Source organism: Myotis brandtii, unplaced genomic scaffold (assembly GCF_000412655.1).
Source record: "Myotis brandtii unplaced genomic scaffold, ASM41265v1 scaffold522, whole genome shotgun sequence".
In the NCBI taxonomy this organism is placed as follows: Eukaryota; Metazoa; Chordata; class Mammalia; order Chiroptera; family Vespertilionidae; genus Myotis; species Myotis brandtii.
Window position 1 is genome coordinate 759277 of NW_005369894.1, and position 26695 is coordinate 785971.

Genomic DNA, 26695 nt, shown 5'->3' on the forward strand with positions numbered 1-26695 from the left:
CCAGAGACATAGGTATCAATAGCTCTAGACACTCTTCTTGGGAAACCACGATGTTCATACATCATAAGTAACGCAAAAGTAAAGGACAACACGTAAAATGTCTTTAAAGAACTTGAAAACTTGTTGGAGAGATGAGTTACATAAATTTGGGAAAATGATAATTTATTTCCTTGAATTGTTAGCGAGGTATAAAATCAGGGTCTCCAAGGTCAGAGGGAGAAGAATCACTGTATGTGGGGGCTGACTGGCAGCCCCTGATGGAAGGATGAACAGATTACTCAGACACAGTTTGACTGTGAAAGAGAGGGCTAAGGGGCCCCTGCTCTAGTGGCCAGGCCCGCCCCTATTGCCTGCCTCCTTAGGCCTTTATTGGAATTTTTATCTTTAGATACAATCAGTAGGGTGAGTAATCTTGGGAGGACACATGTGTTTACATTGTCCTCTAGGGAAGGGCATCGAGGGAGTAAGCATAAGGCTTCCAGTAAACACCCGGGGGTGTGCTCCTGCACAGACTTGTTTGGAAAGGTCAAGGAATAATCAGGGGCGCTGCCTTCGACTCCCCTAGGTCTCCCCTAAGTCAGAATTCCGACAAACAGGGCAGGCAGCCTTCCACACACTTCCCTTTTCTCAGAATGTCCTCCTTACAACTTTCCAACCAAGTCTCTTATGCTCCCCAACAACTGTGTAGTTGGAAGAATTGCATATTCCGAGATGGAACTTAGACCAGTCACTAAAGAATGAAAAGGAATATAGGCAGCATTTCAGAAAGAGGGAATTGCATCATAGAATTCAAGGCATTTATATTTGACCAGGAAGTACACATTTGCTCACTTATAGATATGCCTAAGCACTACAGATTTCCTGTTACTCAGACAAAGTAACGTGGAGACCAGCTTAGGTAACCCTCACTTTTCCAAAACTCAGTATCAGTTTGGGCATTAACTGGCCTCTCCTCGGCATCTTCCTGTAATTCATTCTTGCCTTTGAGGCACAGGAGTTGTGCTGCTTGCTGATCGAGTTTCTGAATGGCAAATGAGACCTAACTGCTCGTGTATGAACAGAACTAATATTTAAACATAAAGAAAGGCTAGTAAATTGTGTCATAATACCAGGTGAGGTAGTTACAGACCCAGATTCTATCTCAATGCCTTCTAATTTCCTGATTAGAAGTTATAACAGGGCAGCTGGTACCAAGTAATTTTAAGCATGAGGGATCTGATAAATACATAAGCAAATGAGTATCTGACAAAGGGTGGTCACAGCTGATATTAGTAATTTTTAATCTCAGGATACTTTAAACCACACCAAAACCAGTAAGAATCTGGATACATGGAAATAAAAATGTAGGCCCCTCAGTCAAAGGTAACAATTGATGGCCATGCAGTTTGAGATTTAGTCCTATGTGCTATTCTAATTAGCCATCACTGACCTTTCTTGAGCTTCAGTTCCTCATCTGTAGAACAGGGTAATGATTTCTGCCCACATCATGAGGTGGTAATAGAGACCGAATGAGAAAAGGATGTGAAAGGCATCTCTGAAGGCAGGTGTGGGGTGAGCCAAGGATTTAGATTGAGGAAGAGAACAGCTAAGTTAAGAATTGCCCTGGTGGAAAACCAAGAATTGATTGTATAATTTTAGAAAACACATGCATACTGATGATTCCCAAGAGTTCTTCAGACATTTCTTTAATTGTATTTTTTTTCTTAGCATGAAAAGGCAAAGTAAAAGAAAGAAAGTTATAAGGTCTTTGTAGCATACACAGATGTGTCGGAATGAAAACTTTATCATGCATTTTTCTTTTAGTATAGACATGGACTTGATATAAGGTAATACTATATATTGGAGTGCTTGAGCCGTCATTGTGCCATTCTTCATAACGATCCTCTAGTAAGTAACATGTTTTAGTCTGAAGTAGAAACCAGAAAGGATAAGTGACTTGCCTCAGGTCACACAGTGGTAAGGCTTGACCTTCAAATCATTTGTCTTCATTCCTTACATCATACATTGTCACACACCAAAGCTTGCTTATTTCTTAGGGCTTGATATTTAGGAACCTATAGGGAATATTTTAAACATGTTAATTATTTTTGATATGATAATACTAGAGACCCGGTGCATGGGATTCATGCACTGGTGGGGGGCATGGCCTGCGGGGATTCACCCACTGTGGGAGCGCTGCTCATCCCAGTCAGCTGAGCGGCTGTGGACCTGCCCTCTGAACGGCTGCTCCCTGGTCCGGCATCTTCAGTGGAGCTGGAGCACTGGCCTCTCCAGGGGACCCGGTTAGGGCTGGGTCCAGAGATAATAGCACGGAGAGGTGGCGGAGTAGGCCTCAGTCCCGCGGTGGTCACGAACCTGCCTCCCAGCTCTGCGAGCCTGGCAGTGGCACTGCACGGCCTGCAGGCATCCGGAGGCGGCGGCAGGGAGTGAGGAGGAGGACCTGGGGCAAGGAGACGACCATAGCAGCCCGGGTTCCTGCCCCTTGGCCTGGGGTTTGCAGCGGGAGCAGCCGCTCATCCTGGTCAACCGAGCATCACTCCCCCTGTGGGAGTGCACTGACCACCAGGGAGCAGCTCCTGCATTGAGCGTCTGCTCCCTGGTGGTCAGTGTACATCATGCAACTGGTTGATCAGTTGTTCTAGTTGTTCTGCCGTTCAGTCACTGGGCTTTTATTATATAGGATTCTTTCTTTTCAGATTTAACCCATTGTAATTAATGCTTATCCAAAGAGTATACATTTTGGGGGACACCCTGTATGTACCTAAAAACATATTTAATTACAGTTATATATGTAGTTATATATATAAAACTAGGTACTTACATTATGTTTAGCTATACAAATAAAGAAGAATGTATGTATACAAGAAAACACTCCGTAATGAGTCAGATGATTACAAATAAAAGCACAAGAGGAGACTAGGTCATCGTGGAGCGGGAGTGCAGGGACGTTTCAGTTCATTCTCAGGCAGTGTTGTGTGTTCTATCTTGTTTCATTTCATCATTGTGACTGTCTGGATGGTCATTTGGCATCATCGAGTTTATCCATTACTCCCCATCAATAATTAACCATGGCCTTGGTCTCGCCTCCAGCTCTCTCTCATACGAAGCTTAGCCCTCAGCATGTCCATCCTGTGACCTTCCTCAGTTCCTTGAAAGGACTTGTTCCCCTGTTTTAAAATATTTACCTAATCAGGCAAATGTACTTTATCTTATGAAAAGGGAAGCCCATTATCACTTAAACATTTTTTAGATAATCAGAGGAAACTAAGGAAATTGCACCTTCCTTGATCGTGTACCAATACGCCCTTCCTTTCCTTGCATTTTTAGGAACTCCACAACAACAAGAGAAAGGCCAGGTTAGCCCTTATGTTTGTTGCATGTAGTAGTACATCATAAGGGTGAATCCTGGTTCGACGTTGGGAAAAAAAAATCAGAAAATTGCAAGCAAGACTCAGTCTATGATTTAGAAGTAGTTACTAGGGGTGTAAAGCTTAGAAGTGGGAAATGAAAAAACTAGCTAACAGAACATGGAATGCTTGCAAGGCAGGGGCTTCCTCATATCTTGCCAAGAATCTCCTTGATTATGGCTCATTTTAAACAACCTGTCATGGTCTGGCTCTAGGTCTATCGCAGGCCATTTTAAACTTTGGCGGAGGAGCTAGCTAAAAGCAGAGATGACCAGGCCCCACCCCCATAAAATGCCATCCTATGCTGAGACTGTAAGAAGTTCGTGGGCCACACTTTGAAAACCACTGCTCAGAGCCCTGGCTCATGAGGAAAGAATTATAGTTAAATTCCGGAACCCCTGAAAGACCTCACAGCTGGCAGTGTTCTAAAAAAAATTTAAATTAAGTTCCTAATATTCAAATTTAGATAAACGATAAAGTTTCTCAACAAAAATAGGTTTACAGTTGTTTGTATTGAAGATAATACAATAATTAATAAATAATAATGCAAGAATGAACTCTGTTTTGCATGCTCACACAGTAAGCCTACATTGCCCAACCTGTCTAATACTAGTATATTATAATGTAAATGTGATAGCAATGTAAAAATGCTATAAAAAGTTTCCAAAGACTTAGTTTCACTTTCCATGCTTATCTAATCACAAACCAATTAACAGAGCGCAGACTGGCATTGATCCATGGAGCAAGAGCAGCACTAGTTGAAAGTTATTGAATCAAGCATAAAAGATACCGTGTTTATTATTGAAAGGTATTGAGATAATCAGAAGAACATTTTTAAATAGTTAAAAAGTCATCTCTGGAGAGCAGGTCTAATAATGAGATGAGAGGTTTTTAACTTCATTTTGAACTCTTCTTACTGATTGATTTAGATCTTTTACCAGGTGTATATGACATGTTAAAAAAATAATAAAAATGAACAAAAGTTCATGGAGAGAAAAAAGGATCCAGGAATAAGTGGAGTACAACCTTTTGTATAACTTTAATTATTTCATGCCTGGTCTAAAATGTGTCTAAATTTTTAAATAAACAGACTATATGTGAATGTTATTTGCTGAAGAGCTGGAGGGTTACATTTCCTTTTCTGTAACACCAGTCCTTGCATCAGGCCTGAACAGATGAAGAAGATGCAATTCTACCAGGGGTGGGGAACCTTTTTTCTGCCAAGAGCCATTTGGATATTTATAACATCATTCATGGTCCATACAAAATTATTAACTTAAAAATTAGCCTGCTATATTTGGTCAAACATTAATTAACTCCTAATGCCTTGTCAGGGCCAGACCAAATGATTTTGCGGCCTTATATGTCCCATGGGCCGGATGTTCCCCACCCCTGCAACCCATCTGTGCCCACACAAAGGAGAACGTTCAAGTGGGAAAGTCAAATGAATTCTCTTCTCCTGCATTCCATCAGTTGCTCAAGATCATAATACACATCTTAATTTTTTATATATGACTATTATACAGCCCTTGTTTCCCCAAGAGTTTATTCTTAGAGGAAGAGAGAAGACACAGATAACGAGGGATGTGCTTGTATAGCTGGTAATGTGAAATATAATTTGCAATTCATCTTACCAGAAGAACAATGACAAACCTGCAGCGAAGGGAGAGCATTCGTTGGAATAAAAGTACATTTCCATCATCGAATGGAATGGATGTGTTCAATTAGCGACACGTGGTAAATTTAAGGACTGATGGTAATAGACCACGAAAATCTCCAGAGAAATTACTGTTTTTTCCTTTGGAGTTTTGATGTTCCTCTATATGCCATTAGGGAGGCGAGCAGGCAGTAATCAACACAGAGGCAGCCGCGGAAATTGCCTCACAATGAGCCCCGACCCCCACCGTCAGAGATCCTTTTCTGTGTGCACAGGTGAAGTCTGAAGAAGCACCTACCCTCAGGCCCCCTGCTGTGATGTTACTGCTCAGTTTCAGAGACACATGGCTAGGTAGTATTATCAAGAGTTAAGATCAGACACAAACCTTGACATACCACATAGAAAAAAAAAGGGGGGGGTGTCCTTGCATTAATTCTATAGTTTGTCAAAATCACCAAAATGCGATGGTGCACCGTGAAGCAAACTTTTTCCACTTTCCGCTTCCACAATCTCAATGGAAACACTTCTGCCTCTGCCTTTCCCCCATGAGCACAGCTCTAACTTTTGCTTCTAGTTGGTCTCAGTCCTCTGTTGACACTTATGTACAGTGTAGAATACATGGCATCTCAAGGCACAGAATGGCTCTAATAATATACCACTAAATTTATCAAAGCATCCAAATTTTATTTTAAAAGCAATTTTTGTCATTCAATGTGGTAAATTCAAATAAAATTGGTCACAAGTGTGTTTTCCCTCAGAAATTTCAGATGAAAAATACAGCCAGTACAAACACAAAGCAAAGCTAAATGAAAGCATAGCACCATTACCACATGGTATGTTTTCAAAATTCAACAGTGTTCCAGAACACTAAGCACTTAAGTTGGAAGTAGCACTTTGCCATGAAAAGCAACCAGCTGTAGGTCCCCTTTTCACTACATTTGTTCAAAACAAAAAATAACCTCATTGAAAATAAGCCTTGCATGGATGAGACCCAGAAATCCAATGGTATAAGGAACAAAAGAAAGACAATTGTCATTTTAATAATTAAACTGTGTTTGCAACAGTATATGAGGCTTGAAGATCCAGCAAGCCAGCTGAATATTAATGAATATTTGTCAACATATTAGCACCGCTGTCAGATGTAGCAGCCTGGAGGAGATGCGAGGGGACTAGCTAGTGAACTGCTGACCAATGCCGGATTGGTGCCAGGACAGTCAATCAAGATTGATAAACCAAAGCGAATTATGTGGGTCAGAACCTTCGCGAGGGTTTAACATGTTAGACAATCTCTACTTGAAATTCTGAGATTGCTTGTGTTTAATTTTTTTTTTTTAAAAAGCATGCATTTTGTTCAATAAGGAACTTTAAAATTATGAGCCAAAGGCATACAGTGATTCAATTAATATCCACTAGTAGAGTGAATTTTTAAAAAATCAAATGAGTTAATATCTGAAAAGGTCCCCACAAAGAAAGGAATTATTTATTCTGATAAAATTAAATTCATGGCATTTACTCTAGCAGATAATTAATAGAGAGAAAATGACCAAAGGAAATTTTAGCAAGAACATTGGCATTCTAAGTGCTCAAAAATGTTTATTTGCCCCCAAAATTAAAAGGTCTCCTATAAATCCCAATTATAAAATGAAAATTTCACTTCTGAATATGGCATCTGAATTTATGTAGAGATATTAGGGGAGAAGAATAACAAAGTTTAAATAGTCTTGTAAGTTTACTTTCTTCCACAATGACAACAGAATATTTTAAAATATAGGCTCTTAAAAATCTTATCTAACCCCTGTACTGCTTCACAGTATCAATCCACTGAGGATTTATACATAATATTTTGAAATTGCTCCATTGGTGGAAAATATGCAATTTCATGAGGAGCCCTATTTCTTCTTAATTTGACCCTAGCACAATGAGGAGAACGTCTGTTTATACCCCCTGGTCGAGCAAGCCTAATCCTTTTTATAACCAAAAGCGTATCTCAGAGGTTTGGAAGCCGCCATCATGTCCTGAGCAATCAGTGTTTCTTTCAACCTCCTCTTCACTCTAGTTCAGACACTTTCCTCTTCATTGATGTTCTTTAAACCAAACCTCAAAATGGCTCTGAGTCAAGGTTCAGTGAGTCTAAAGTAAAGTGATGCCACCATGTTCCTCACTGTAAAGAACACATTTCTTTTAGCACGCCATAAAATGCCATTTGATTTGGGGACAATAAACAGATTCATGTTGAGTTTACGGTGGATTTAGAACCCTGAATTCTTTCTCAGGCATATTGCTGATAAGCCGGGTTTTTCAGTTCTGTACTTAGACCCTTTTTGGTGGGTGGGAAGGAGGGACCTAAATAGAGGACTGAGTTCCATTTGTCCCTGTTAAATAGCTATCTTACCAGTATGGCCCATAGCTTCACACTGTAGCTCTTTTGGAACTTATTTGTACAATGCAACTTGTTTGCTCTTCCTGTTGGCATCTCCTGAGGGGAAGCTGTCCTGAAACCCTCTGTGTCTTCATCCCAAATACTGAACCAGATGGCATAGAGCACAGATACCGTTCTCCATGGTTAGATTCATTTCTCTGTACTTACAGCCATTGAGTCAGAGGCCCTATTAAACCAGTTATTAACTGCTTCCAGTGTTCTCACACCTCTCGCCCTTGCTACTCAGGTGTGGTCTAAGACTCCGCCTGGGAGACAACAAACTGCAGACTCTCAGGTCCCAACCCAGACCCAGCAATCAGAATCGTCAGTGTAGATCCCTGGGTTACTCAAATGCCTGGCAAATCTGAGAAACGATGCACAGCTGTCATTCCCCACCTTAGCTGTACAGACTAGCAACACCCAGGCATGTCTGAAAACTACCACCACCTTGAACGTTGGTTTGAGTATCAGCATTAAAGAAAACACACACTAAAAACCAAGACCTCTCTAGATGATATTAGTGTGCAGTGAAAATGAAAGAAAAATCCACCCTGAACATCATTATAATAATATAAATATATGTTGATTTTTACTTTGAATTTTGAATCCATTGGCATCAGTTTAGGGGCTGCTGTATGGTATGTTTAAACAGTTCAGGATTTCTAAAATTGTGTTGCTGGTCTTTGAGAGGCAATGAAATTGAAGGTAAAGCGAAGGAGTGACCATTGACAGAATGACTTTGCACTGAGGAAAGAACTGGAAAAGGAAAGACTGGGGCTTGAGTCTCTAAAGGTCTTGCACTTCATCGGATTGCGGTAATTGACTCAGGCACCGGTGAGATGATGACTTCCAGGGGCCTCGTTGCTGCAGGCAGCCTCTGGCTCCAGCCCTGAGAGGAGCGTCCCAGTTCATGTTGCCCGGCAACAGCTTCCTGGGTTGAAAGCTGGAATGTGAAGGGTTGCAAAATGATTTTTAAAATAAACACACAACTTACCCACCAGCGTGAAGCAAACCAAAGGGAGAAGTACTGAGAGCTGCACTGACCGACTGCGAGGCTGAATGGAAAGGGAAAAGGAAAATAGAAGGTGAGGAGCTCAGTGCTGACCGATGATGCTCCCTCTCTAGAGTGATAGTTCTGATCCGGGTTCTTATTTGAAAATCTGTACCTGAATAATTTGCGTTAGACAGGAGATAATATAGAAAAAAATAAAAGTAAAAAGTACTGTATCTGGATAAAACAGGTTAGCCCCAGAGGGTCACCAATAATTTCTCTTCTGTAAAATAAGCCTTGTAAAATAAACCTGATCTGTATTGCAGATATTCTCAGCATTGCTCTAATTTTCTGATAGAAGTCACTGATCCTCTGATCTGTTATATTGTGTAGAGTTGTGATGTCCTACCATCCAGGAATATTTTTAGCCAAAATATACAAACCATATGCACATAATGTGGATATTAAAACTTAGAACTGAGAAAATGGTTATTTAAATTCCTAATTAATGTAGTCCACCTCCCAAATGCTATTTAGCAAGCACTTGCTAATGCATTAAATGATGTATTTAATTTTAAATATTTGTGAAACTTATGTGCAAAAATGAATACACAATATGTCTAACCTTAAAGGAGCTGAAACCTAATGGGGAGAATAGGGGAACATAGGCACGTACTGAAATAGTAAACAATGGGGAATGGTGGAGGGACTGAGGGATGTAACCTGAGGGACCAATTATGTCTCCAAATATGTCCAGTTCCATTCTTTTTGTAGGATTTTCTCCAAGCTTTGGATGCAATGGCACATGCAAATGAGTCTTCTACATACACAGAATCTATTGTGTCCATACACATGGCATTTGCTTTGAAATAGAGAATGACTGCAATATAGTTTCCACAATTTCAGAGATAATTCTGTATTTTGATACCAGAAGAAAATGAAATCCATACAATTAACACTCCGATGGAACATTTCTTTTCATATTAAAACATAAAGCTCTTCAGCACCTGCATGTACCACTTAATTTTGTTTTTGTTCAGATGTTCTTGTGCACCTGGGAAACAGGCTATACAGAACTTCAGCTATCCCAACATCTGCTGAAAGGCCCATTCTGGTAAAAGGGAATGTTTGATAAAAATTTTCTCTTCGCTTTCCTAACATTTCAGTCTTTCAACTGATGGAACGATGACAGAAATTGATGTACAGGAAGTTAGGGGAAAATAACTGTATCCTATATAATAAAAGCCTAATATGCTAAGTGTCCAGTCGTCAGGTCATCCATTCAACCAGTCAAAGCGTAATATACTAATGATATATGAAGGCCGCTCAACTGCTTGCTATGACATGCACTGACCACCAGGGGGAAGACGCTCCAACAAAGGTTAGCTTGCTGCTGGGGTCCAGCCAATTGGGACTGAGGGAGATGGGCTGGACATGCCTTGGAACCCTCCTGTGGTACCTCCCCGGCCCCAATCATACACCAGTGGGGTCCCTCACGAAGGCCGCTGAACTGCTTGCTATGACATGCACTGACCACCAGGGGGAAGACGCTCCAACAAAGGTTAGCTTGCTGCTGGGGTCCAGCCAATTGGGACTGAGGGAGATGGGCTGGACATGCCTTGGAACCCTCCTGTGGTACCTCCCCGGCCCCAATCATACACCAGTGGGGTCCCTCAGCCTGGCCTGTGCCCTCTCGCAATCCAGGACCTCTCGGAGGATATCAGAGAGCTGGTTTCGGCCCGATCCCGCCAGGCCAAGGGACCCCACTGGTGCAAAAATTTGTGCACCGGGCCTCTAGTTAGGCAATAATTTGCTGTAGCAAGAAAAGAAACATTAGACTTCAAAAAACAGATTTTCTTTTCTTTTTTTTTAATTTAGAGGAAACATGAGTGTGGATCCATTTTAGAAAGCATAAAGCTCTGTGCTCATGAGGGATAAATTCTTTTAAAATGAAAAAAAACTGAGCCCAATCCTTTAAAATTTTTCAATAAAAAAGAAAAAGGAAAAACATCTGATTGCTTAATATGGCTATCCACGGTGTTGAGAGGACTCAGATATACAATTTACTAATAATATGGGAAGATGAGAAGATGAGATTGAGTTTAAAGATGAATAACAGAACTCTCAGAATAGCATTAGAAAAGCAAACTCCCAGAATAACTGGGCAGGTACAATCAGAAAATAATTCTACCCCTCTCTGCCTCTCTGTAAATGTTGGTATCAGATTTACTACAAAGAGGAGGAGGACCAGGCACTGCCTGTGTTGTTCCTGTTCTCAGGGAGCTCCAGGGAGCCTGGGGTTTCTGCAGTCCTTGTCCTCCCCGTGGGCACTAGCATCCTGTTGTGTGCTATGCAATAGGCTGCCTTTCTCTCTGACTTTCCATCCTGCTGCCATCCTCTTCTTTCCTCCAAGTTCCGCTGCCAAGGCGGCCTCACTTTCTCCTTTGCGCTGTTTTTGAGAGAACTTCACAGAATGGCCCGATTTTATATCTTTCCCATGGTCTCTCCCTCTCCCCCTTCCATTGCCACAGTTTTGAAGGCATGCCCTACCACATTCCCTCTCGCTCCGAATTCTGAGTCTCAGTTTGAGTTTTGGAACTGGGGTTGAGACCCATTTGGACTTTGTAGATGGACAGCTCCCTCTGGGATTGCTATGGCTGCCCCCGTTTTACTAGACTTTGCTCCTGTGCAACTGGGTTCGCCCCCTTAGTGTGGACACATCTCCCATGGAGGTCGCTGCTGGGAGGGAGACCTGGGGGAATAGAGGTGTCACAAGAGGACACTGAGTGGCAGCTATGAGATATGATTACTGTTCAGAACTGGACAGACTGCATTTTGAAGAAACTAACAGAGGTGTTCTTAGAGCCGTTGTGAGGAATTTTGAATAAATCGTGGATTAAGTGAGAGCGATACCAGGATACTTGAAACAGGCCAGAGATTCAAATGGTGCATATTGTTATTTGTGTGTGTGTGTGTGTGTGTGTGTGTGTGATGGATTAAGTGAGAGCAATGCCAGGATACTTGACACAAGCCAGAGATTCAAATGGTGCATATTGTTAATGTGTGTGTGTGTGCGCACACACATGTGTGCATGTTTAGCCTTTGCAACTAGATTGGGAGCCTTTCAGGAGGCCAGATATTTTTGTTTAATCCCTAAATAATTGCCAATAATAATTTCTTAAGGCAGGTTTGGTGAACGAATGCTTGATACATATGTATGAAGAATGTGGCCAATAAACAGAACATTGTTAGGAAAACAAAAACACTTCAGAATTTATTTTAAAAATATGTTTAGTGAAAGGCATTTGGAGGGTACCATTAATGCTGGATTGTGTGAGACAATGAATAAAAAGGATGTTTTAAGAGTTTCAGAAAGAGTGACAAGTAGCATGGAGCTTCAAACACGAATGACGCACCTATTTTCTCAGTAACACCAGGTTCCCAACATTTAAGTACAGGCGCCAACATTTAATAGTTAATTATCTTTGTTTTCTGCCAAGAGCCACAAATACATTTATAAATTCACAAACACCCACACACATATTTAGACACACACGTGTTTCCTGGGTTCTCTCCCTGTGTCCTGAACGCTTTTCTTCCCACGGTCCTCATCTTCTTCTTGCTGTGCGTATTCAGGTCACCTGGGTACTGGCTGTCCGGACTGCTGACTACGCTTCATTCAGCAGAACCATTTTTTTTATCTTCACATATTCCATTCCCTTCAGACACTTCTAGTTTCTCCTCTGGCGGTGCTTCCCTCCCCATTAGGCCGCGTGGTTCACTGTTGGGGCCCATTTGGGCACAAACCAACCTTTTGTTGAGCTACTGTACTCCTGCCCTCCTAATTATTGAATTCAAAACAGAATGAGTGAACTAATAACATATATTTATTCCCTGCCGTGTCGGGGGAAGCTTAATGCTGCGGCGTGCGCTCCGTAGCACATAAGCTCTCCCTGCACCCCTCATCCTCCAGGGGTGCTGTGACTTCACAGCAGCCAGAATGGAAGGTGCACTTTACTCACCAGTGAGTAAATCATGTGAATGGATGTTTTAAGGCCGAAGCCCAATACACCGTTCGCTGAGAGAACTGTACTTTCAAAAGCTCTCTGAGAACACGTGTGGAATGGGAAACTGTACTAAGTGCTGTGTTTCCTAAGGGATCCTAGCCCTGGCCAGGGCGTGGAGGCACAGGCAGCCTTTAAATGTGGTCTATCGCATTTACTGTCTTTCTTCAAAGAATTAGGTGTTTGATATTCTGCAGCCTTTCATGCAGGCCAATATTTAGAACGTTCGTATCAGAGAGAGAGAAATCTAGATTACCAAACGACGGCAGGAATCACTTCTCTTTGCCTGTAATGATAAGGAGCCTGGTTCTTTCGGATTGGATGAATGAGCTTGGTCTCAGGTGGCCTCTGCACCCCTGTGACAGTCTGTATTTCCGGTCCATGCGTGCTGGTGTAGACCAAACAATAGAGCCAGAGCCACGGGCTCAGGACTTAGTCATTGGAGAAGTTGGGGAGTTAATTCACTTTTATTTGTCTGTGAAAGAGACACAGGTCTAATCCTGGTGTGCCACTGGTTTTCAGGCTGTAAGTTTATCATGAGTCCCGACTCATGTTATGTTTTATATATTTTCCCTTTTAAGTGTGGTATCCAGATGGCCGTCATTTAATTCAAGACTGTGAAGCCCATTGTGTGTATTCTAAATTTAAACACATTTTACAACAAAATTAGTAAGTGCCTTCTCTTGAATATTAGTTTTATCCTGCCACGAGTGCAAGATGTATTTAAACGAAACATATTTAAATAAAACTTCTACTTTAGAAAAATGTGTTAAAGACTAAACCAAGAGAAATTTAATCATATTCACAAAAGACTCATACTCCTTCCTCCACGATTGTTTCCAATTTCACTTTTCAGCACCCAAAGTAAAGTGAAGACTGAGGTTTTAGAATTCTCAAGATGAATGTTCTTCAGGTTCTAGCGCCTGCTACACGGTGCTGCTTAACTGTGAGAAATAGCAGACATGAAATAAACTGTAAAGGAATCTTGATATGCCCCAGGTTTTTCATCTGTTTTCACTAATAACTAACTTTATTTTTCAGCCATTGATCTTATCAATAACTTGCTGCAAGTAAAAATGAGAAAGCGCTATAGTGTGGACAAGACCTTGAGTCACCCTTGGCTACAGGTAAAAATCAATTATTGGATATTTCCTCAGTCAGGTGAGCTTCTAAGTATTTGTAAGATTTTGATATTGTATGCAAAAATTTTTGTAATATTTTTAAAAGTATAATTCTAATATCAATTTGGTTGCCAAAATGAATGCAACTGCTTAGGACTTAATAAAGTTTAGTGTTTCTAAACCTCTCTATCAAGAAAATCACACACACACACTTGCACACACCAAACCAAAATCAAGAAACCTAGGGTCAGAACAAAACCCCAAGGCCCAGCTTTCAGAAGCACCTGTAGGTGCAACTCTGATAAATGCCCAAGTAAATGGCCTCACATGGCCATGCGCTATACTTGTTTGTACCTGTGTCTTTAAAGCCTAGACCAATACAGAACAAATGCATGACAAATGTACATGTATGGGTATACACTTGTTTTCTCTTAAATATTTATTATTTTCACATTGAATTTAAGTTTAGTTTTTTGTTGTTGTTAATCCTCACCCCAGGATATTTTTTCCGTTGACTTTTAGAGAGAGTGGGAGGGAGAGGGAGAGAGAGAAACATTGATGTGTCTGATGTAAGAGAGACATATTGATTGGTTGCCTCCCCCACGTGTTCCAACAGGGGCGGGGATTGAACCTGCAACCCAGGTATGTGCACTTGACAGGAAAGCAAACGCTCAACCATTTGGTCCATGGGCAGATGCTCTAATCCCTGAGCAAAACTCGCCAGGGTTGAACTAAAAGTTTAGAAAAATGGTGTTCTGGAATACTGAAGGGTTATTTGCGGTCTAAATCTCAAAGGAATACCAACATTCCTAATTGTTTGACTGCAAGCACTTACTACTGCCCACCCTTCAGTGCACGTCACATAAACAGTGTGCGTTTGTAAAGTTCGGGCAAGTAGGATGGTTTTGGTGCTGCTGCCGTCACTTCAGGGTGCCTGAGGAAAGACACACAAGATTAGAGTGAAAGGAAAAGGGATAACTCATCAATTGTGGGAACTGACAACAGTGTTTGAATGAGTTGTAATCATCTCTGTGGTAATATTTTGGAATTTCTTCATCAGGATTATCAGACCTGGTTAGATTTACGAGAGCTGGAGTGCAAAACCGGGGAACGCTACATCACCCACGAAAGCGACGACCTGCGGTGGGAGCAGTACGCAGGCGAGCAAGGGCTGCAGTACCCCCCACACCTGGTCAACCCCAGTGCAAGTCCCGGCGACAGTCCGGAGTCTGAGGAAACGGAGATGAAAGCCCTCAGCGAGCGTGTCAGCATCCTCTGAGTTCCATCCCCTATAATCTGTCAAAACACTGTGGAATTAATAAATACATACGGTCAGGTTTAACATTTGCCTTGCAGAACTGCCATTATTTTCTGTCAGATGAGAACAAAGCTGTTAAACTGTTAGCACTGTTGATGTATCTGAGTTGCCAAGACAAATCAACAGAAGCATTTGTATTTTGTGTGACCAACTGTGTTGTATTAACAAAAGTTCCCTGCAAAACTAAACGTGTTATTGTGAATGATTCATGTTATATTTAATGCATTAAACCTGTCTCCGCTGTGCCTTTATAAATCGGTGTTTTTCTTACTGGAGCCTCAATTTGGTAAGAGTCTACAGAACCCGTCTATGAGATAGTTCTGTTGTGTCCCATCGGTTTTTGTGATAAGCAAACTATTGAAGAGTCTATTATTACCATTGTTCTATGAACAATTCCAAAACTTACATGGAAATAAAAAAGAATGATGGAGCTGTGGGGGGACAGATATACGATCCTAAGACACAAGTGCATGAGAATTTTATTGTATAGTCTCAAATCCCTTACCTGCCTAGTGTGCCTCAGTGTATTTAAACTCAAGTAAGGGCACCTAGGCCTGCCTGCTACTTTTAAGCCTAAATGCCTTAAAAATGTAAACTGCCAGATACAGCAAATATATTCCCCTTTCTTACAATGCCCTGCTGTATTATGGAGAATCAGCAGCTAAGCAACCTTTTTGCCTTTGTGTATTTTTTAATAATAAATAAATATTCTTGTCAAAATATGTGTCCATCTGACTAAATTATTTTCATTTATAGTTCACACTAGTGTTTTCAGGCCAATTAGGAACAGGTATCCTCTCAAAAAGCAGAAAAAATGTAATGATCTAGAATTTACTTTCCCTGAGCCATAAGTGTAGAAGTCTTTCTGACTTGCACGTCAGCTAATTTCCAGGAGGAAAGAAAGCTTTCAAAGAGAAAAATGACCAAGGCCAAACAGGATGCTTGAAGGCACAAGTAAGAATATTGCAAATAGCAATCTCAATGTAGCTTCCTGAGTTAGGCACTATAAGCCAGGAGTGTGTTAGAATAATGGTCTAGTTTCTTTCTATATTATCTAAACAGGAAGGTTCTAAAGTGAACTACAAAAACACATGAAGTCTGGAAAGTAATTCCTAAAGAGAAAGCCAACTGAAGCGAAGGGCCTGGGGAAGAGAGGAATGAATAGACGGTAGGTGTGTAGAGTAGGTGACGTGGGTAACGTGGGTGGGGTGTCTATAGCAGGATAATAATTATTATGTGTTATTGTTCAAGTGTAACAAAAAAAAACAACACAATGTTTGGAGGGATTTTATTTGTTTTGAGATACTTGAATACAGTAGATAAGTATGTTAAAACTGCAGGCAATATTTACACTTGGAGAGATGGGGAGAATAGTTAGTTTTCCGAATAGTTAGTCACTATTTTGTGTTATTACTTATCCTTTATTCTAAGGGATTTGAAATTTATTCTGTGTAAGTCTCAGGACACCATTCAGGTTTTTAAGCAGAAGAGTAAGCAACATCAACAGGTCCCCTCTGCCAGCAAGACAGAGTCTGGATGGAAGCCAGGGAAGAAGAGGTGGGCCAACATTCCAGCTCAGCTGTTGTATGAACCCGTGGGGAGATGAGGGCCTGAACTAACTAAGGCAGTAGCAATAGGAAGCTCGAGGTAGAGGTAGAAGCGATGTTAACAGATGGAATCACCTGGATTTGGTTACTGATTGATCTAGGTTTTGGCTTGGATATTGATAGCAGTATTCATCAAAAGAAGTTACAGCCATTTTAGAAAGGGTGAGTTCACGTTTGAACACGTTAAATATAAAGGTGCTATAAGACACCAAGTTTGAGATAGCTTAAAGGTGTTTAGGGAAGAATTCTGGAGTTGAAGGTACAGATTTGGAATACAAAGTCCACAATAAGTTGATTAGAATGATTCAGGTCTCTGGGGACAGAATAAGAAAGAAAGTGATCTCAGGACACAAACCTGAGAAGTATCCATGTAGAAGGTTCAGTCAGAATACTAGTAAGGAAAATTCAAAAGGAATATTCAAAGATAGAATTAAGTGTAGAAAGATAGAAGCCAAGGGAAGAGTAAGTTCAGAATCTCTTACCCTTTGAGACAGCATGGCGGGACCTGAAGAGTATCATGCTAAGTGAAATAAGTCAGAGAAAGACAAGTATCACATGATCTCACTCATATGTGGAATCCACGTAACAAAATAAACTGATGAACAGAGGGGATCCAGAGACATGGAAGTACAGAAAAGACTGTGGAATCTTGGAGGGAAGGCAGCAGAAGGACCTTGTATGTAATCTATGGACACAGACAATAGGGTGCTGAAGGCCTGAGGTGGGCTAGAGAAGGGCCAATGGGGGGAAAAGGGGGACATATGTAATACTTTTCAACAATAAAGAATTATTTCTTGAAAAAAAGGGTGGGGGAAGATGAAGTAGACAACAAGGGTAGGAAACACTATGCGAGATGGTGGTTTCAGCCTTTGGGAACTCAGCCTTGGCAACTCTCCCAGCAGTTTGTAACAAATGTGACTCTCCTGCTCCATTCAGACTAGCTGTGTCAAAAGGATCCCTGTGTGACAACACCCACCGTTCTGCAGTCATTAAGGACAGGAACGCGAAGGTAACTGCCGGTGTTCAGAAAAAAGTGGGCCACTGAAAAGTCATGCCACTTTCACCCAGAATATCAGTGATGCTACAAAGAATCCAGCTTCAATCAGCACCCACTTTTCAAGCTCACCATCATCAATAAAGTTGTCCAGACTTCACAGCAATGCTAGATGATAGTATTACATGACATGAACGGGTCAGGAGTCTGTTTAATACAAGAGACAGGCCAACGTTTTTGACACAGAAACATCTGATTCTGACAAAAATAAGAGAAATGACAGAAGCATGTTTCAGGGAGGATGTGTCCTCTGTCTTGGTCACAGAGACCATATGCTTTAAACAATTACATTAACAACCCACTCAAGATGCCGTAAACATTACTGGTCTCCATAAATCCTGAACCATGGCAACAAGTTGCTACCGGTCTTGCTTTTGTCCTAAGCAAGAGGACAGTGCTGAGAATGCATATAAGCATAACCAATGGACACAGACACCAGGGGGGTGAAGGCATGTACTGGGGGGTGGGGGTGGCCGGGGAGAGGTCAATGGAGGGAAAAGGAGACATGTAAGTCTATATGCAATACTTTAAACAATAAAGAAGTAAAAAAAAAATTTTTTTGATGAATGGTTCTTTTTTTTTTTAAGAATGGTCCATTATCCCTGAGGAAGAGATGGTCTTTGCATTTTGTGCTTGGAGACTGTTTTGAGAACTATATGGTCAGCCATTACTTTGTGTAAAGTAAGTAGAGCAGTGAGGATGAGAAAGCCATCTGTCTCCTCGCTGCATCCATTATCCACTCAATGTTAAGTCTGACTACATCCCAGGAGTGATTAGGTTTTGACCTCTTTTAAGGAACCAAGTACTGGTTTCTGAAGATATACTAGGGCCCATGGAAAAGAGCCTACTGCTTTCAGTTGCCAAAAGAGAACAAGATGTTTCATCTCAGCCTTTTCCCTTCACCTGGAACTGTTCTTACCCCGCCCCCCACCCTCTCCCTCCCCATTCCCTTGCCTGGTTAACTCCTGTTCATCCCCTCTGGAGACAGTTTCCATTGATGGCCCTTGTTTCTTGTGCATGCATCACACTCCTGTCTCCCCTCATGCCTTATGTTTTTGTTGTTATTGTTGAAAACTGGGTGTTTTAATATATTGCAACAACTCTGCATTATGACCCTCTCCACCCTTCCCCATGGTGATGGTGGCTGCTGTTTGTTCAGTAACTTTGCAGGATGAGTTCTCTAGATCCTGCCTCCCTAAAGTGTGCAGCTGCTGATGTCACTGCTCAGCTTTAGTTTGAGTGTGTGTGGGTTTTTAAAATTTTATTCTTAAGCCTGGCTTCCTAGAGGCCACATCTGGGACAGCATAAATTAGTGGTCTGACGGTGACAGATCAGAGATTGTGTTTAATTTAAGCACCATGAGCCAATAAGTCATCTAACCTTTGCTGATGGATCTGAGTGTGGGTTAGTTAATAAGTTTCCTTTTCCCCAGATCTCTCTGTATGTTCAAAGTCTTACATTCAACCAGGTGAAGAGTAGATGCCTAAGGCTCTGTCTCTTCTGAATGTGTGTATACAGCTTTGTACATACATGTAGCCTTTCAGCCACCAGGGATATGCAGATACCTTGTCAGTATCTCCCTAGAGAATTTTTGGTAGTTCTACCAGTCTTTTCGTTACCTCCCATGATTGTTCACCATTGAGATTGGTATTGTTTTTTACAATAACCCTGGAAATGGGTTTTTCCATGTTCAGCTCCAAATCAAGTCTGCCTCCCTCTATCAGTAAGACTCCAGGATTTTCCCAGCCTTCCCCACCCTCATAGAACTACCTTGTCACAGAGCTAAGACGATGGGGAAGGATGGAGACAGGCTAAAATGCCACAGATTCCCATTGTTCTTACTAAGGTTTATTATTTTTTCCTGAATAAAATTCATTGTATGCCCTTGGCCAATTTCCAAAGTCCTAAAATGGTTGTTTTGGAAAAATTTGCTGGTTATATCATTGCTCTTTGGGAAAATATTTACTGAGCTTCTCACTCCACTATTCTGGAAGTTCCCAGAGATAACAATATTAACCTCACTTGAAGACTATCTGTAGAAAGTTAATCAAAAACCTTAAAAACTCATGTAATCTATTACAATAAAAAACCCAGAGATAAATTAGGAGAAAATATTCAGAGAATTCTAAGTTTTCTCATTTATTCAGATTTCTCATGGTGAGCTACAAAATTATCAGTAAATTTTAATTAACTTGTGAAAACCAAATATCTTTTTTTTAAATATAGATTTTTATTGATTTCAGAGAGGAAAGGAGAGGGAGAGAGATATAACATCAATGATGAGAGAGAATCATAGATCAGCTGCTTCCTGCACACCCCCTACTGGGGATCAAGCCCACAACCTGTGCATGTGCCCTTGACTGGAATTGAACCCGGGACCCTTCAGTCCACAGGCTGATGCTCTATCCACTGAGCCAAACCAACTAGAGCAAAAACAAAACATCTTATGTAAATGTTTACTTTATCCTTTTCTCCTTTTGGGCTCTGAGTGTCTGGACAGCATGACTCCCTGGACCCCAATGGGTAAAAAACATTCCCTACCTGCATAGCAAGGTATGTGGGTGTAGGTGTGGCCACGTGCGCCTTCAAACCCTTAGCTGTGCCAAGGTGTTTTTTCACATACAAAAATTTGGCACTAGTGGTAACCCTCCTGCATGTTTTCCTCGACATCTTGAGCTTCTTTGCTCTTTTGTCCCTCCGGTTTAACTTGTTTCTTTCTCCCGGCCCTAAACTTTTCTTGCCTGTTTCAGATAAAGAATTGTTTTTAATCTCCTCAAAGGCTGAGTAACGCAACCCTTCTACCTGACTTCATATTCTTTCTTGCCTCTTTCAAACTCCACAACCACACCCCCAATTGTCTTTGCTCTGTATGGTTTCCACCAACAAATTACCCTTTGTCTCAAAACAAACTCAGCTTTCCACCTTCAACAAAACAATATACGTAAACAAATCAAGTTGGAACTTGCTTCTTCCAGCAAACATCTAATCGCTTTCTTTCTTTTGCCAGCAAATCTCTCACTATTTGTCCTTTGGCTTCTGTGTTTATAGCCATTGGAATACAATCTTCATTTTTATCGTCAGTGAATCTCTTCTCACATGAATCATCAGTGAACTCTAACTCAAAATTGGGGGATTTTTTTCAATGTGGGATAGAGGTCAGAAACCCAAATGTAGAGACAGACTAACTTTGGCTTGACTTCTGGGTGACCATGAAAGCTGGTCATCTCCCATATGGTCATCTCCAGGGGTGCTGTGAGAGGTTAAATACAACCATGCATATAAAACTTTTTAGTGTATACTTGGCCTCAGACATTAATTAAGCCATCAATAGGTTATATTTAGTAGTTTTTAGTCATTCAACCACTATTTTGGACACTTTCTAAGTTCTGGGAATATAACATCTGAAGACAGCTGCGGTCGCTGCCCATATTCCTCATGACCTTTCTGCTCTGGTGTCCTTTGTTTTGATGGGCTACTGAGAAGGGCATGAACTTTGAAGCTTAATGGGCATAAATGCAAATAACCAACTCAAGCCTTGTTGAGTGAACATAGACAAACTACTCTATCATCTACTCAGAATTAGAATCGAAGTAATACATATTTTAGGGTGCAATCAGGATATCTAGGTAAAGTAAGCATTTAAATTGCTTAGCCAAATCATTGGCATATGTTGCAGCTCAACAGATTTCTTCCTCTCCCCTACCTTTATATGCTTTTCCCAAGTTTTCTCTTTAAATATTTTTCCAGATATGATTTATTTCCATGAATTCAACTATTACTTTAGCTAACACTCATAAATCCATTTTGGCTACCTCAGACTCAAAACAATCCAATTTCATCTCTCCATGAATTTATAGAATATATCTAGAGGTCCCACCATGACTTAAATTTAACACATCTAACATCACTATTACCTTCTTAAACCTCAAATAAATTGCATTGTAAGGCTTCTTCTAAGTGTATTTTTTTTTCTTTCAGGCTCTCTTCCCTCCTATCTACTTTACACACCACTGCTAGACTTATCTTCTCCAAAAGTGTTTTCATCATTGTACTCACAATGTTCTGAAATCATAAAAAACTCTACTCCCAGTTATCTACAAGATAAATTCTTATTTCTTAGTGTCACAAAAGCTGTGGGTTCCAAAAATTAATAAAGCACTCACTACTCTATGAGAATTCTATGTACCCCACAGATTTCTGAGCCATAGACACAAATTTTGGGGCTTAGACAGAAACAATTTTCACCTCTTTGAAGTTCACCTCTTATTTCTATAACAAGGCAAGAAGCTGGACAAGATGGGTTCTAACTCATCTAATCACAGATTTCATGAAAGCATGGTTTAAGTTGAATGTCAATAAGGTGTCAATGATGCATACATTTTTAATTGTCTGGGGTAAATTCTGTTTTGAAAAAAAGAAAAGTCACCTCTTTCCCTGGATCTCCTTTGTGTCATAGATTGTGTCCTGGAACTTCTGACTATAAATGCTTTCTTTAAGTGAAATCTGGGCTACCAGCTACTCTCTGCTGAAAAGTGTGAACATTTGCTGCAAACCTTCTTTCTGTACCTTGAGTGGAATGGTAAGATTTTAAATTAAGGTGTCACTTTTCTGGGGAATGGAATATTCTTCATATTGTATGCTGTGTTTTTTTTTATATGTAACTAAAACCCTTGGATCTTTTCTTTTGAAATATTTTGCCTGGTTTGCTCTAAGGCAGCCGTGGGTAAACTACAGCCCGCGGGCCGGATCCGGCCCATTTAAAATGAATAAAACTAAAAAAAAAAAAGACCGTACCCTTTTATGTAATGATGTTTACTTTGAATTTATATTAGTTCACACAAACACTCCATCCATGCTTTTGTTCCGGCCCTCCGGTCCAGTTTAAGAACCCATTGTGGCCCTCCAGTCAAAAAGTTTGCCCACCCCTGCTCTAAGGACTGAGAGTGATCTTAGCTTGAACTTTGGACACCTAGTGATCTCAATTTTCATGGTGATTCAAGTAGATTACTTTAGTTTTCTACTTATAAATTTGTCTCCACACCTGAAGGTAGATAACTGTCTAGTATTGATTGACTACTTGAGTCCACTACCTTCCACAGAGACAAGGAATACTCTCAAATACTACCTGAGTATGACTGATAGGTATCTGTCTTGTGCAAAATCTCACACACACTGGATTCTCTGCAGTACCTTTCACCCCTCAAGATTGAGACAGAATTGCAGGAGAAATCACTTGAGTAAAGATACAGAAGTGAGAATGAACCTGATATGAACAGAGAAAAAGCTCCTGATGAAGTAGAGGGCTAGCATGCAGATAGACCCAGGAAATAACATTGCCCAGGTTAAGTAAAGCTGGATATCAAGCCTCAAAAAAAAAAAACAGGAAGAATTCACACTTTGTTCCAAAATAATAGGAAGCTATTGGTGACTTTTGTCAAGAGGAATTGTGAAACTATTTATTTTGCACTTAAGAAAGGGATAATAAAATTTTTATTCGCAGTTCAAGAATTTATTATTTTAAGTCATGTTGATGTTCATACAGAGGGTAAAAGGCCTTCTTTAAAAACAAAAGTAATATAAGCAGAGTCTAAATTAAAGTGACTAAGCTTTCTTTACTGATAGAGAACTCTTTTACTATCACATGGGAATTTCTTCCTCATATTTAATTCCCTCTGTTCAGATGCTCAGATAAGCTAATAACATCTCAAAGGAGATCTTGACTTGAAGTATGCTCTGTAGGCAAAACTGCAGAATAAGCCACACTTGGACTTCATAAAATTACAGCTTGTGTGCATAGAGAAATAATCATGAGAGCCAATTATCTTTAAACAGACTGATGTTTCAAATTCTAATTACAAAGTTTTAGCCTCATTAACACATGTGCTTCATTTTATGTCTTGGCTACCACATTTTATTGTTACAATTCATTAAAAAGAATGTGAAAAGTGAAGATGATCATAAACTTCATATAAGCAAAAGAAAAAAATAGTGCCTGGGTAATGATAATAACACTTTATATTTGCATAGCAACTTCCTTTTAAGGAACTCAAAACATTTCACAAACATTATCTCATTAATCCTATGAGCACAGCAATAAAAAATAACTTCATAGATCTCTAGCTAGGGAAAGTGATACACTCAATGATACAGTTTGTTTCCAGTGTTGCACATTGAATTATGAACAAATGAAGTAAAATATTCAGATTCACTTGTTAAAAATTTATATACAGTAAATATGACCTTTTTGTTGTACCTTTCTATGAATTTTTACACATATAGATCAATGAAACTACCACCACATTCAAGATACAATTTAGTCCTCTCCAAAAACTTCTTCGTGATACCCTTTGTAGTCAAACTCTCCCACATTTAACCTCGACAAACACGAATCTGCCCTCCATTCTACTGATTAGGCTCTTTCAGAATTTCCTATAAATGAAATTACAAAGCGTAAACATTGATTTCTTTTCCTCAGTGTAATGCCTTTGAGGTGCATCTGTGTTGTGGTGTGAATCAATAAATAGTTCATTCCATTTTTAAAAAAATATGTTTTCATTGATTTTAGAGAGAGGAAGGGAGAGGGAGAGATAGAAACATCTATTGGCCTCTGGCCGCACGCCCCCTACTGGGGATAGAGCAACCTGGGCATGTGCCCTGACTAGAATCCAAACTGTGACCTCGTGGTGCATGGAACCTCGCTGAGCCAATTGAACCACACCGGCCAGTAGTATTCCACTGCATGAATGTACCCATTCACCTATTACAGGACAGTCAGGTTGTTTTCCGTTTGGGTTGATTTTTTAATAGAGCTACCATATATAATTGTGTACATATTTTTGTGTGAAAGTAAATTTCATTTCTTCAAGGGTAAGTACACATGAGTGGGATTGCTGGGTAAGTGTCTGTTAACTTTATAAGAAGCTGACAAACTGTCTTCCAGAGTGTCTGTATCATTCTGAATTCCCACCAGCAATGTATAAACGTTCCAGCTGCTTTATGTTCTCACTAGCATGTGCTAGCACTCCTAAAAATTTTTATTTTAACCATTTCAATCAGTGTATAGTGGTATGTTATTGAGGTTTTCATTTGCATTTCCATAACGGCTAATGATACTGAATATCTTTTATGTGTTTATTTTCCATCAGCATATCTCCTTTGCTAAGGTATCTATTCAATGGTTTTGCACTTAGAAGTGCTAGGAGTTTTTGTAGATTCCTTGGATTTTCTACACAGTCAATCATCGGCCAGTAGAGACAATTTTATATACTCCTTCCCAATCTTAAGCATTTATTTATTGGTTCATTGTATCTAAGTTGTCAAATTTAGGCATACATTTATTTGTATTGTTCTTTTAATATCCTTTTACTATAAGGAGCCTGTAGTGATATTCTGTCTTCCATTCCTTATTCTGGCAATTTGTTTATTCTCTTCTTTCATTGTTAGTCTAAGTATAAGTTTATCAATTTCATTGATCTTTTTAAAGAACCAACTTTTAGCTTCACCAATACTCTTCTGCTTTTTTATTTTAAAATTAATTGATAATATCTGTTATTTTCTTGTTTCTGCTTGCTTTGGAATTTTTTTCTAGTTTCTTAAGGTGCATCTCAAGATGTTGATTTGATGCTTTTATTTTTAATATAGCATTTTAATGCTATAAATTTCCCTTTGAGCATTATTTTATCTGCATCACTCAAATATTCATATCTTGTATTTTAATTTTTGTTAAGTTCCAAATATTTTTTAACTTCCCTCAGTTTTCCTCTTTTTATCCATGGATTATTTAGAGGCATGTGCTTCAATTCCCAAGTATTTGGAGATTTTTCAGTTATCTTCCTGTTATTGATTTTTAGCTTAAATCTATAATGACCAGGCAATATGATTTTAATTCTCTTGAATTTGTCAAGGTTTGTTTTATGACCAAATATGGCCTATCTTGAGAATATTTCATATATACTTGGAAAGAACATGTATTTTGCTATTGTTGGGTGGAATGTTCTACAAATATCAACTAAGCGCTGTTGGTTGATGATGTTCAGTTCTTTATATCCTTCTGATTGTTGTTTGCATGCTATATGTTTTTCCACCCTTTTTCTTTATATATATGAGTTTAAATAAATATATATGTGGGTTTCTTATAGGTATCATATAGTTAAGTCTTGGGTTTTCAAAAATTCATGAAAATCTTTGTGTTTTATTTGGTGTGTTCAAGCATTTTTAAATTTAATTTTATTATTGTTTTTTTCTTTTTTTTTTTAGGTCTACCATGGTATCTTGTTTTCCCTTTTCATTCCTTTTGATTTTTCATTCACTTTTTTTCCCCTTTTCCTGACCTCTATTGAATTATTAGAATATGTTTTTCAACATTTTATTTTGGTTTATATGTTGAGGATTTTACTATATCTCTTTGTAATTTTATGATAGGGGTTGATCTAAGGGGTATAACATACATACTTAACTTTTCACAGTGTATTTAGGATTAATATTTTACCACTTCAGATGGAATACTTTACTATCTTATAGGTCCCTTTACCTTCCCCTCTATATGTTGTAGTTGCAATATGATTACATCTATGTCTATTGAAAGCCCTATCAAACTGTTACAATTTTTGCTTTCAATGATCATACATGGTTTAAAAAGCTTAAAGGGAAAACATGTCTATTACACTGCCCTGATATTTACTATTTTTGTTCCTTATCTTTCACTGTCATTACTCCTAGTTGCCTTCCATTCTCATTTTTATTCAATCTGAAGAACTCCCTTTTCCATTTCTTTAAGAGCATTTCTGCTGGCAACAAATTCTCTAGTTTTCCTTCATCTGAGAATATCTTTATTTTGCCTTCATTTCTGAAGGATAATTTAATGGAATATAGACTTCTGGGTTGACATTTCTTTTATCTCAGTATTTTAAAAATGTCCCACTGCCTTCAGCTCACTGCTAGCTGGATTTTGATAAGAAATCTTCCATCATTCAATGTTATCTCCCTATATGCGTAAATATTTCCTTTTTCTCTGGTAGCTTTCAAATTTTTTTGCTTGTTGTTAGTTTTCAGGAGTTT

The 26695-nt window shown here is 39.6% G+C and overlaps 1 protein-coding gene across 1 annotated transcript in view; it reads left to right on the forward strand.

Annotated features, from left to right (window-relative positions):
• The window catches only part of PRKD1 (protein kinase D1), a gene marked incomplete at its 5' end in the record, with an annotated part of 142384 nt that extends 126687 nt beyond the window's left edge, over positions 1-15697 (forward strand). The window contains 2 exons of the mRNA XM_005877588.2: positions 13580-13665; positions 14720-15697. Of these exons, the coding sequence (XP_005877650.2) occupies positions 13580-13665; positions 14720-14938 (305 nt within the window). The remainder of the gene's footprint in view (positions 1-13579; positions 13666-14719) is intronic.
• Between the last annotated feature and the right edge of the window lie 10998 nt (positions 15698-26695).